General features: G+C 33.7%; 1 protein-coding gene across 6 annotated transcripts in view; it reads left to right on the plus strand.

Moving 5' to 3' along the window:
* Positions 1–13833, plus strand: part of INPP4B (inositol polyphosphate-4-phosphatase type II B) — a 221525-nt gene that overhangs the window by 155009 nt on the left and 52683 nt on the right. For all 6 annotated transcript variants that reach the window (XM_087724357.1, XM_087724358.1, XM_087724355.1 and 3 more), the window contains one exon: positions 13402–13574. In XM_087724357.1, coding sequence (XP_087580483.1) covers positions 13402–13574 — 173 coding nt within the window. The remainder of the gene's footprint in view (positions 1–13401; positions 13575–13833) is intronic.

Below are 13833 nucleotides of genomic sequence, written 5' to 3' on the forward strand. Positions count from 1 at the left end.
TCGCAAAGTGTTGGCCCAGTTTGGGGTTAAACAAATATTTTTGATCGGTTGATTTGATATGAGTTTCTTGCAAGCAAATTATGTCATTCTTAAACTGTTTGAGATAATGAAATATTTTCTTTTCTGTGGAGAGTTCAGTCCGTTAACATTCCATGTCAAAATCTTAGTTATCATTTTTGGTTGCCTGAAGCTTTTTTAGAGCCTCCCGCAAGGCCTGTCTCACCTTTGGTTTGGCTCCTCCCACAGCTTCTGAGCTTGTTGCAGTAGCTCCTTGATCAATGGCCAACGATTGTTGAGATTGTTGCATAGTAACTTGTTTATCCGTTTGTCTGGTGGTCTTACGGTTGGATCTTTTTTCCTTGACTCCTTGCCCTTCCGGAAGAGGGAGATGATACATTTTATCTGATGGTTGTGTGGTTTGCTGTTTATCTTGTTCGTCTCGTGGTTTTTCACCATATCCCGAAGGTTCAGGGTATCCCATCTTCAGAATCCTATGATAGAAATCACGAGCTTTCCATACAGAGCTGAGACGATATCTTTGTTTGTCCATTGTAACTATAATACCGAATGGGGCATCCCATCTGTACTGTATCTGACGCTTTCTGAGCTCTTCCACCAGAAAAGCATAATCTCTTCTGGCTCTTAGCATCTGAGGTGGTATTTCTTTCAAAACAATCAGGTCCTGTCCACCAATTTGAAGCTTAGTATTGTAAGACTCTTGTAGTATTATATTTCTAGATTCTCTTGTAACAAAGTATATTACCACGTCTCGGGGAAGTTGCCTTTGTTTTGCCGCCCATGAGTTAACACGAAAAATCCTGTCAATCTGCCAATCAAAATTGGATCCCGGTTTTCCCACCAGATGGTCAAAAGCTTCAGAAAACATTTGCTTTAAGTTCTCCTGCTTTTCTTCACGCAGCCCCCTCACTCTTAATGCAAGCTCCATCTGCTTATACTGTATCATAATAATTTGTTTTTCAGCATTATCAATTTTTTGTTCCACCACTTCAGTTTTGGATATCAGGTTAATTTTAGCTTCATTGAGAGTTTCTAAATTATCTTCCATTCCAGAAATATATTCTGTTATCACATTTACAATTCCCATCATATTATCATTCATTTTAGTGACCCTGGTATCGAATTTGTCATATAGAACTTCCATCTCATTCCTTATTTCATCTTTGAAATCTTTAAGCATTTCTAGATTCTGTTCTCTGAATTCTTTAAACATTTCTAAGTTCTGTTCTCTGGATTCTTTGAACATTTCCAGAAAAAATTCTTTTGTTAGTACATCTCCACTAGGGGGCATAGATGGTGGGGGCTGCAACTTTGTACCAGGTATGGGAGACGTTTTCGGAGGTAATTTGACAGAGGTTAATTTGGATGCCATTATATTTTGGTTTTAATTATTTATTCTAAATTACTAATCCACTGTGCTATGTGGAGAAAAAGAAATTCCTCCCCCCCCCTTTTTTTCCTTTTTTTTTTTTTTTTTCTTTCAAGGGGTTTTACGGAGGATTTCAAAAGAGAAAGTCCGTTTGGAATGTTTGGAATGTCTCTTTATCAACAACAAAGAGTCTTGAAAGCTTTAAGGGAGTAGCTCTAATTAAATTATAAGAAATTGTTTCTTTGATTCTGTAGCAGGAAGCCGGAGATAACAAATGCAGAAGCTGTAAACGCCATTTTGAAGACAATTAAACAAAAGAGGTTTTTATAACATTGAAGCTGGTATTTCAGATAGAGAAAGGTTTTAAAGTTCACAAGTTGGTCTTTGCTCGTATTGATTTTTAATAGTCTCTTTTCTAAAGATTGTCCTAAGGGGGAGGGGTCCTGTCTAGTGCTGTGAATAACAGCTGCGAAGTTCAGGTCGGAGTTGAATGACTCAGCTTTGGGTTGATCCTCCCCCTCCGTCCACAGCTCACAAAAAAACAAACTGTGAACTTCAAAGAAGATTCTTACCAGCTGAGATTCCTCACTGCTTTTTTCTTGTCTGAAAAAAGAGTTATCTTCTTGATATTGAGTAGATAACGAACCTGAATTCTGGGGGCAGCTCTGTTAAGCTGCCGACCGGCGACAGGCCACTCCCCGGAAGTCCTGCGCGATTTTCTTACAGCAGCTGAGTATGTGATCAACAGTTTCATCAGCTTCTTTGCAAAGTCTGCATTTGGCATCATCAGAGGATTTTTCGATTTTGGCCTTAATGGCATTTGTGCGGATAGCTTGTTCTTGCGCAGCCAGGATTAGTGACTCTGTTTCTTTCTTTAATGTACCTGTTGTTAACCATAACCACTGTCCACTTTATTTTTTATTTTTTCCAGAAATTGGCCATGCAGTGCTTTGTTCTGCCAACTCTCCATTCTTGATTTTATCACATCTTTTCTGTATTCTTGTTTCGTCTGTTGGGCCTTCAGTAGATTTTTGTTCTTTACTTCGATTAATAGATGTTCTTGACTTTCTTTTCAATAATCAGCCAGTGCATGTTTTTCTTCTTCAACTGTTTGTTTCACTTGTAATAATCCTCTGCCACCTGATTTTCGGGGCAGATATAGTCTATCAGTATCACCACGTGGATGTAAACTGTAGTGCATTGTCATTAGTTTCCTGGTTTTTCGGTCCAAAAGGTCCAAATCAGCTTGTGTCCAGTTAACTATACCAGCTGTGTATCTTATAACTGGTATTGCCCAAGTATTTATGGCCTTGATTGTATTTCCACCATTCAATTTAGATTTCAAAATTTTCCTAACTCTGTTGGTGTACTCTCGCCTGACAATAGTTTTTACTTCTCCATGCTTGATGTTATCCAACTGCAGAATGCCTAAGTATTTGTAGGCTTCATTTTCTTTGCATTTAATTAATTGGCCATTGGGTATTATTATTATTATTATTATTATTATTATTATTATTATTATTATTATTAAACATTGGGATAATATTTCTGAAACTTCTAAAAAATTGTGACCAGTGGAAAGGATAATGAAATTTCAGAAATACAAAAAGGGCATGAAGACTTGACGGATAAGCCTCTGAATTATCGCAGCTACTATTTCTAATACCATAGTGTATAACTTATTTTGAAATACTGTATGCCCCCCCGCCCTTAATTCCATGGAGTGTAGTCAATGTCAGGTTTTATAAATATAGCTTAATATTTTTATGTATTAACTATATACTAATGAAGAAAGATGGATTCCAACTCTTAAAAATTTACTATTAAAAATAGAATAGTTGGTTTAAAATGTGAGAAAAGGTATGGCAAGAGATATAAGAGTTAAAGATTGAAATGAAATAATATAAAGTGTAATATTGAAGCTAATTACCTGAAAATGATAAACTGAAGATGAATGGCTTTTAAATGGAAGAAAAGGTGCCTGAAGAGCAGTAAGATAATTGCTCATAGCTACGTTTGCAGTTTAAATAGTAAAGAAATTGTAAGAGTCATGAAAAAATTAACAGCTCTAGAAACATATTGATAGACTGTAAAACCAAAAGGGAAAACAGACAATAGATTTCAGGGAATACAAATAGAATGTCAGAGGTGTAAAGTTAATGGCATGCTGTGCTATATAATACTGTTAATATAAGCTCAGGTATTTTGGCCCAGTTAGCTTTATACATAAATTACATAACTAATTAATTGCTGCTACCTAATATATGACCACATACTACATAATTTTATTCAGCAGCTTTTTAAAGAACGGGGAATCCATAATCTGCGTGTGCCACTAAATTATGATTGTTTATTTGGAACAGCCATGTTATAAGCAGTTACTTCTTTTGTGTCATTATGTAAGATTTATATATTTATATTCGACTCTTCTCAAAGTTACCTGAGTAAAAAGTGAGTTGAATGTATTCTATAACGAAAAAAGTCTGGAATGCATTAAAGCATTTGGATAGTTGTTTAGTTTGTCCCAGACTATTATGTCCAAGACTTCTGGCTAATAGGAGTCAGAAAAACAAAAGTCTCCTGTTTTCCTCCAGAAAACTCTTGAAAAAGACAGCCCTGAGACCCATTAAAACATCATATTTGCCACAAAAAAAAGCTTTCCACCATTTTACCCTGCCTTTATTTTCTATTAGCTTTGTCATATTGTGGGTTTTGCTGTCCTTTTCATATATAGATGTATATAAGATAGATAGATATATAAGTAATGTGCATTTTTAGATAAATTTTGGATGAAATAGATCAAAAATGTATGATGAGTTGTAATTAACTGAATAGCATGTTAAGGCTATCATTCTATGAGTGTTTATAACTAAGAAGTGGAAAAAGATAGAGGCCTTCAATTTTTGATGGGCACATTTTTTACGGTTTAGACAGTCATTCTGAAAGACAAAGTATCTGGAGGGAAAATGCATGCCAAAAGAATTAGAATAAGTTAGAAATGGTTTATAATGTATATATTGCTGATTATATTAAATGTTTTTAAAAAAGGAATTTGGGGGAATAGGCAGTCTTTATTTTTGATAGCTCAAAAGTAGCTCAATTTTTCAACTTGGTGAAGCATTTTTATTCTAATTTCATTTAACTGGACTGATGCATGATCTTTCAATGCCAAAAAATTTGCAACCTTTCTAGAAATGCAGTTACTGAATGCCAAAATAGATGGATTACTAACCATATCATGAATTTCTACAAAATGTAATCAGTTTTCTGTTTTATTTTTTTAATCTTTGTTAAATTCTAATATTAATATTTTAAAAATAAACAGCACAGATATCATTTCATGCATGCAATTGGATACATTTCCTGAAGTGATGAATTGTGAAATGCAGATAGTTTAATATAAGAATGTGTATCACAGACTTTCACATAAGCCTTCACCTCAGGGCCTTTTAAAGCTGCATTTCTCAAGTGCCAGCACTGTGAGATCAAATTTCCTTACTTTTTTTTTTTTTTGCCTTAATGTAGTTATGGAGTACACACTTGTAAACACTTTTGTTAGACTTTTGTGAAATAGGCTCATTTCAGCAGTTCTTATTTGTGAGACCTCATCTTTAGATCCAGGGTCCCTTGGACATTAGTAGCTAATAAATTCAAATCAATCAATTCAAGTGTTCTCAACTGACAGTGTTTTTTTTACTACTATGGATTGCAGTGACATTTCCCATTCAATTATGAGCTTGACTGATAAATATTCTGGTTTAGTATGTCCAAAGTTTTTTTTTCCAAACAAATGTTATATTTTTGAATAAGTGATAATAAATTATTTCAAAGTGCCTCTACTCATGTATCTGTGGTTGCCTTGATGTATGGTGTGATTATAAGCAGGGATTGCAACTATTATAAATACCTAATAAAATCCTTCTCATGAAAGTCCATTAATGCATCTGCAGTCGCAATAAAAGTCTCCGGGCAAAGAGTAAAACAGTTAAATGTAGTTATTATTCAGATATGGACTTCTCTGCATTTTTCATACAAACTGGGGAAGAAGTTCTTTCCCCCACAATTGGGACTAAAGGGATTTTATTCATATCTATTGAAGCAGCTAGGGGGAAACAACATATTGTAGAATACCTTGTCTCAAGAAAAATAACTTTCATATTAATTTTATATTATTCTGTGAATATTTAGCAATGTGCTCCAAAGACAAATTCCTTGTGTGTCCAATCACACTTGGCCAATAAAGAATTCTGTTCTGTTCTGTTCTATTCTGTTCTATTTTATATGAAAAAAGAATAAAATAATACAAAATGACTACACTCTGTATTTTACTTTGTTTATCATGAAATATAGGTTCTTAAACACACTTTAAAATATTATAAAAAGCATCAGCTTTGCAAATGATTCAATAGCGAACAGGACATACAAAGATGTATAACATCCCCTTGGTTGTTTTATACATGTGTATTAGATTGTAGAGTCTGGAATAACTAGCACATATATGCGAGGGGAACCTTTACCTTATTAGATTGTATGACTGATCAGTAAATAATATGTATAGCTAAATTACCGGTAATTATCAAAAATCAAGATTGTCACATTTGTCAATGAACATGAACTGCAAACTTCAATGTACATATAAGTATCTAAAACAACAGCAAATATATAATTTTTAAACTTGGTAAACATGGGGAAAACTGAAGAAATGTTAAGATACTCAATCAAATGTGCATAGAAAAGTAATGGGTACTATCGTCTGCTGGAAAACATGAAAGTTTGTCAAAATAATGGAAAAAGACTATACATGCTTCTATCTATTTAATATACAGAAGTGTGAGTTAGCAATGTCTGGGAAACATAAAAGTACAATAAATGCTATGAGAATAGGTTATTTAAGTATGTGTGGTAAAATAAGAGATTGTTAAAAATGAGTGAATGTGGACTGAATACAAATATTAATGACTATTATTTTAAAAAAACATAGAAGTGTAGAAAAAACATAGATCATATAGAAAGAATGAATGACCATCTCATCATAAATCAAATATACAGTATACACAATTGAGAAGAAGGAGATAAACATACGCTAGGCTTTCCCAAAAAGGATAAAAAAGAACATTTCAAAAGGAAAAGGCAATGCATGAAGCAGTATGAGGAGGCAAGAGATTTTTGCAAGGATGGAAAACAGAGAGGTAGAGTGAATGGGAGTAAATTATTTTCAACTATATTTACTATTTTATTTTCTTCACACTTTCAGTTCTTTGTCTTACTATTTCTGATCCTTTTATCCTCCTGAATGTTTCTTTTCTCAGAAGAGAATCCTTTGATAGTTATGTATGCTTGTTTGTGGAACAATTTTTTGTAGTTCTATCTTTGGTTTATATTTCTTTTGCATTAAAATTTCTCTATATTGCCAATTGCATTAAAATTTCCCTATATTGCCAATCTTAAACTAGAAAGATATATTCCCCTTATTTTTCTTCAAATTTGATGAATATCTTTTAAGGCTGGATTTCAGATCAGTTTCCATAGTAACCATCTATGGTGTCATCAGCATTATGATTTCATTGCAGAGTAAAGCAGATACAAAATATTCCTTTTAAATAATGTTTTTATAAAGCAATTATACAATTGTTGTGTTTGCAGTAGAAAGTTTGAAATTCATACACTATATGTCCCTCTTTAAAAAAAAAGTCCTTGTGCATTATTTACAGAAACGTGTATGTGTTCACACATATACATATATATACAATACTCACAAATCTCCAGTATAAAGGAATTTATTGATAGGATTGATTATATTTGTTATCTACACATTCACTCAGTTTATGGCATGAACAAACAAGATGGATAAATGACATAAAACTTTAACAAACAGCTTATTTTTTTTCTTGAATACTAAATCAAATCAATCTCCTAATTTTGTCTGTTCTTTGACAAGCCATTTGTAGATGAACATTGATGCTGTATTTATTGAATTAATAACAGCTCTATTAAACTGTTTATGAAATGGAATTCCTTTATCAAAGAGATTTGTTATTGTCATTCATGCAACAAATTTTGTCTGGGATAGTAGCAGGATTCATGATCTGGGCAGGATGTTGGATTAGAAGACTCAACATGTCCTATAATGTTATCTATTAATTAATTAATTTTATTGGGGGGGGGCATGTATATGGCCACCTACTCACTCACAGCGCTCTTGGCAGCCTTCAAGCAATAAAAGCACAGTATAGAAAATAAAATAAAAAAAGAAAGAAAGAAAGAACAATAACCCCACTCCGCCACCCCCAGCAACAGCACACAGTCAAATGAGTCATTTCATGGGCTCTTCTGAGTCTTCAGGGCTTTATAAAAGAATGTCAAATTGGGAACCAGTCTTATTTCTGAAGGAATGATATTCCAAAGGGAAGGAGCCACCATAGAGAAGGCTCTTCTTCTGGACCTCCAAATGTACCTTCTTAGGGGATGGAACCCGTAACAGTCCTTGCCTCCCCTGCTCTAGCCGGTCAAGTAGATGTGACCGGCAAGAGGCGGTCCCTCAGATAATCTAGTCCCAATCTATGAAGGGTTTTAAAGGAGACAAACCACACCTTCAATTGCAACTGGAAGCAAATCTGCAACCAATGCGGTGTCTTCATGTGCACATCGAGGTCTGCACAAAATCATGCAAAATCATTTTGAATTAACTGTATTTCTGGATGCTATTCAAGGGCAATCCCATATAAAGTGCATTGCAATAGTCAAGACAGAAGATGACTAGGGCATGAATGAATATGAGTAGGGATTATTGGTCGATATTGGTGCACAACCTGCAGTTGCTCAAAGGCTCTGTGTGGCTGTAACTGCCACCTGTTCCTTGAGCAGGAGTCATGAATCCAGGAGAACCCCCAGATTATGCATTGGGTCTGTTTGGGGCAGTACTACCCCATCCAAGACCAAAGGTGGCAAAGAACCCCAAAACCAGAGACCACTCAGTCTTGCCAGAATTCAGTTTCAGCCTGTTGCTGCCCATCCAGCCCCTAACAGCCTCCAGGCACTGTGAGAACCAATTTTGTTGTATTTAAGTACAATGACAATACACTTATACTAGAAGGAGGTTATGGCATCACTTAACTCACCATGGGCTAAGACATACAGCTGAGTATCATCAGCATATTGATGATATCTCAGTCCATGGTGACAGACGATCTCACCCAGTGGCTTCATGTAGATGTTAAACAGAAGCAAAGAGAGTACTACGAGAGTACTTACCTCTTGCTACCTATCAATACTGACTGAGATTGGCAAAAGAGGAAAGAAGCATTTAATTAGGAACAAAGCTGAGCAATTTTGTCTCCCAGAAAATCTGCACATTTCTCAGCATATATCTTCAGGTGAACCTTTATATCTTCCTTTATAATTTTGTTGTTCTAATTGGAGTTCATCATGTGTACTTATTGCTAAATCTCATAACTATTACTTCAGTCTGGTTAGGGTCCCTGAAATATAAATATTCATAATACCTCGGTAAAGAAGCTACTATAATACTTTTGTTGATAGTCAATTCTATTTTTCTTACATCACGGAGATACCACAAGAACCCAAGGTTCTTGTTTTTGTCTCTCTGCTTTAACTTCCTAGGAAAACCAAATATACCATAGATCTTTCTTGCCCAAAGGCCATCATAATAATTTAATAAAGGTTTGTTGGATACAGTTAGAAACAAGCATAGTACTTCTTTCTAACTGTATCTAATTGAATTTACACTACAACTTGCACTGTTGGTGAAAGTACAATTTATTATACACCCATGCATGAATAATATGTATACATGTTCAGAATTTATTCACATTCCCAGAAATAAAAAAATTCTATATCAAGGACAGAAATATCAAGGGTTAAAGAAGATAGAAAGATTCCCAATTCTTCTTCACTAGTAAAATGAAATTGACAAATAATATCCAACTTATGTCAGTTTCAACTGTGCTTCTCATGGCAAACAAGGCAGTCTTTTTCAAAATTATTATTAATTTACATGACATTGGTCTGCATGGCTACCTGTCCCATATAACAATTCTACCAACTCATAATAATTCATAAAAACATGATTTAAAAATAAAACATTCGTTCTCCACAGGCACTAGACCAAATATTCTTCCAGTTAATCCCCACCCAAGTCTAATTGTTTGGGGAAAAGTCAGCTGTTCACAGGTCTCCTGAAGATTAAAAGATTTGGGATCTCTTGGAACGCAAGTGGAAGGCTGGGTTGGCTGCTAAGAAGGCATGTATCAGGTCTCATTTGGAGACAACATTAAAGGGAGATGTCAGCCAGGTAAATCAGACAGGAAACATAACTAAATGAGCTAACTCTACTTTACTGAAATGATACATTAACAGAATCTTGCAAGTCTGATGGTATAAACTTCCTATTATCACTTCCTAAATTTCTTCCTCTGACCAATAATCCATAGGGAATCCCTGCCTCTCTTGTCTGATTGTTTTCTAGGCAACATCTCTCCCCTTGTGCTCCCAAGGTCATCCATTATGTTACAAGAAGTAACCTAGAGCTTTTATACTCTACCTGACCTAGGAGGATGGCAAACTTTCTGTCCTAAAGATTGTAATAAAGGTTGGATCGTAGGACACTCAAAATTAATTCTACCATTGCATTCTTAATCAGTTGCAGCTTCCAAATAGTTTTCAGGGGCAGTCCCATACAAAGCATGTTGTAGTAATCCAAACAGGAGGTGACTGAGGCATGAATGAGTGAGCAGAGTTTTTCCACAATTAAATTCCATTATGAATTGATCTTGCAGGTTATTGAGAGACTGCAGAGAGCAGAGGTGAAACTCATAGAAAAGGTTACTTTTCTGTAGATGTTTTTATTAAGGCAAAATGAGCATCACCTATTATTAGTGTTCTGTGCAAGCTTTGCATGAAAAATAGGTAATGTTTATGAGCTTAAATATTTGAAAATGGCAACTTGTACAAGCCAGCATGCATTGACAGTTTATTGAATTTTAGAAGCTGGTACTACATACATTAGGATTTAGGAAAGTAAAAGTAATATGCGAGGCATTTTGACAAATTCTTTAAAGTGTGCCATATTTGCTGTCCCAAATGAATTAGGCCTTGAGGATAAAAAATATGATAAAATTACTATTAATTTATATAACTGATAAATATTTTAAAAACTACATTTCTATCATAAAATAATTCTCAATTCCTTAGTTTCAATTGCAGTGGTTTCACTGCAGAACTTACAGTAATGTTTTTTAACTGGTATCACATGCATGAAGTAATTCATTGAATTTATATTGTTCTACAAGATTTATGGTTTGGGGGGGTCTATACATTTTAGATGTTATCCTTTCACAAATTTTACATTATAAATTCAGAATATAATGACCAAGTATTTTATATTGTACCGGAATCTCTTCCAGCCTTTTTCCTTGATATTTATTTACTTAATTGTTACACAAGGAACAATTTCTTCCATAATTTCTATCCTTTTACTTGATTAATTTCCTGCTGGTTAATATTTTGACATTATTAACATATATCTAAAGTATAATAATTTAAACATAGTCCATTAGATTCTATGTAGTTTCTTGTTTCCTGTTCTTTGATTGGTTGTTGTTTTTCTTCACATGTATAAAGTGTAAAGATATATTGAAAAATACAACATGGTAACGCTGGAACATTCCAATAAATCACCAAACTTTTGAAATTGCAATTTCAAAATATTTAAGTGGATGAAAAGTATGGATAGGTTAAGCTTGCATGTTATCAGTTTTTTACATATTAAAAAACTTCATTTTCAATAGATGAATAATATATTTTTTCTTGAGCTGTAGTGCTTCAACCTGGAGATGGATTATGAAAACGGAATATGCTCCCATCTAAAAATAGGGTGGAAAACAATGTGAAGATATAAAGTCAGATATCATTGAGGTTTTTGTCCCTATCTCCCTGTCAAGCTAGTTTCCACTTAGTAAGATTATTTTTTTTACAGTTTCCCACTGTGAGAGAAAAACAATGTAGAATTGCCATTCAGCTGTAACCTGCAGTCACCCATGAGATATGAAATAAGAATCTGAGAAAACAGAAACTGCTGTTACCTAATGGGTTATTTTGACCTAGATTTTTTTAATTCTCAGGTAGCAATCTATAATATGTAGAATTTCTCCTTGTGGAACATTTTGCCAGGGATATGAAGTTGATGGGCTACGCTTTTGGATGGCATCCATCTTTGGACATTAAACAAGCTTTTATTTTAAGATGCTATCACAAGTCTTCAGGAATATATTTTCCACCATTATGTCCAAATGAAAAAAAAGCATGTTTATTGTCTGTTCACTGCAGTTATGATAGAATTGCATTCAGTAATTAAATGCCTCTTTAAATATCTAAATAGTTAAACATCTTATGGTTTTCCCCCTCACTCTAATATGGATAAGCAGGAATTTTGTCTGTTTTTGTCTCTGGTGTGGGACAAGATTCTTGGTTGCTGCTCCCTCCAGGTACACTTGTTTTATTGGTTTTATTAGCAATTTTTTGACTATTGTGAATATCAAAGCACCCAGAATAATGGACTCATGCAACCTAGAATTTAATAAGTAAGTGTTGTATATTTTAGAGGTACCATTAACTCCTGGAGTTCTGTTCAGTTTCAGTTTTTAAATTGCTTCTTTAGTTTTATTTTCTGTTATGGTTTAATTAAAATATTTTTATTGAGCTTTAATTTTTATAATATTGTATTCAAATATTTTTCCAGGTTCTGCATGCCAGATGTCTATTTACTATATAATATTGGATAGTATTTACCAAATTGGTCCATCATGTCTATCATAGATACTTGTCTAGTTCCATCATGTTAGTAATATCTCTTGTATTGTTCTTTTCGCAATTGTTGGGTTATATTTGTATCATTTATCTTTTTTTTAAAAAAGTTTCTAGCATTTATTGAATACTCACAAAATTGTATGTAGGCAGAAGTCATGTGAAATGATATGACAGTTTGGAACTGTACAAACAGATCTGCCTACATCATGAGATCATGAAAATAAATGGAAGTGAATTTAATACTTAATAGATCAGTAGTAGACTGCAATTCATTGGAGTTAAGAGAGAGGGTGGAATGCATGACAAAATGATGTATAGATATGATTTGATATGTGATGATATAACTAAGACAGAGCAAGTCCTTTCAAACTGATGCACTTTTCAAATACTGAAGGAGCAGTAGTGAGTAACAAAGTGGCTTTTAATATTTAATGGGAGTGAATTCTTTTGCTTCAACTCTATTTAATTTTTTAATCCTTTTCATCCGGGGGAGGTTCACCTGACAATATAGAGTAGGAAGATACAGATATGGATTTGTTTTAAACTCATTAGATAATGCAGGCACAAATGGTGCAGTGTTCCATGACAAATTAAATATAGTATCTATAATAACGGTGCTTACAATCCAGTAAAGGGTTGAGAAAGACAATTTTCTGTTTTATTCTTCTTTCTCCTTTCTTCATCTTTTGAAGATAAAAATGGGAAATTATTTGGAACTGAAAATATCATTAAATATGGTACACATTCTTATATTATAAAATAGTTACAAAGCAAAATTTGGTGATTTTTTTTCATGAATGTTGGAACAAAAATTATAACAATTTCCAAGGCAAAAATAACACCAGATTGAGGAAATCTGCATTTCGTTCAGGTTTTTTTCTGAAATAAATATGTCAGAAATGTTACAAAAATAGTTTAAGATAGCTACATGTACAGCATATCCACATGAAATCAATCAAGAATATTTAGTGCTACTTTAAGTTATAATAAACTATAGTTTATATTGTTTCTATAGTAGTACAGAGAAGCAGAGGACTATATAATAAGCTACATAGGAAAATGAAGTTCTCATTATCAGGCACATAATCTTAAATTAGTATGTACATGAATGAGATATGATAGTTGCATATGTTCTGATATATTTCAATTCTATTTTGATGGTCACTGTCAATGTTCCTCATTTGTTACAGGTGACTGGTATGAACAACTGTACCCTCTCACAGTTACACTGAACGACTGTATTAGAGAAGTGGTGACTAGAGCAAAGGAGTCAATGTCTTTTGTTCTGCTTCAGGAGCTTTCATGTTGTTTGCCACAGTGCTTAATGTTGACATTAAGAAGAGATATAGTCTTCAGTCAAGCAGTAGGTGTTTTCTTTTAATAATCTGTTATTTTATTGAAAAATAATAGATGTAAATCATGTAAGCATTAATTGAACCAATTTTAAGGTCAGCAAAAAAACATCTTCGTTTCTCTGAAGCATCCTTCTTCAATCTGGTTTCATATCACTGTGTTGAACTATAACTTTCAGCAAGTTAGTTGGGAATTTTGAAAATTGTAGTACAACACATCAAAGAGTTCAGTCTGTCCAATGACATGTGCCATTTGCTCTCCATTCATAG

The sequence above is a fragment of the Thamnophis sirtalis genome, unplaced genomic scaffold, assembly GCF_051295495.1.
Source record: "Thamnophis sirtalis isolate CommonGarterSnake01/CBP01778 unplaced genomic scaffold, rThaSir2_p1.2 scaffold_10, whole genome shotgun sequence".
Classification (NCBI taxonomy): domain Eukaryota; kingdom Metazoa; phylum Chordata; class Lepidosauria; order Squamata; family Natricidae; genus Thamnophis; species Thamnophis sirtalis.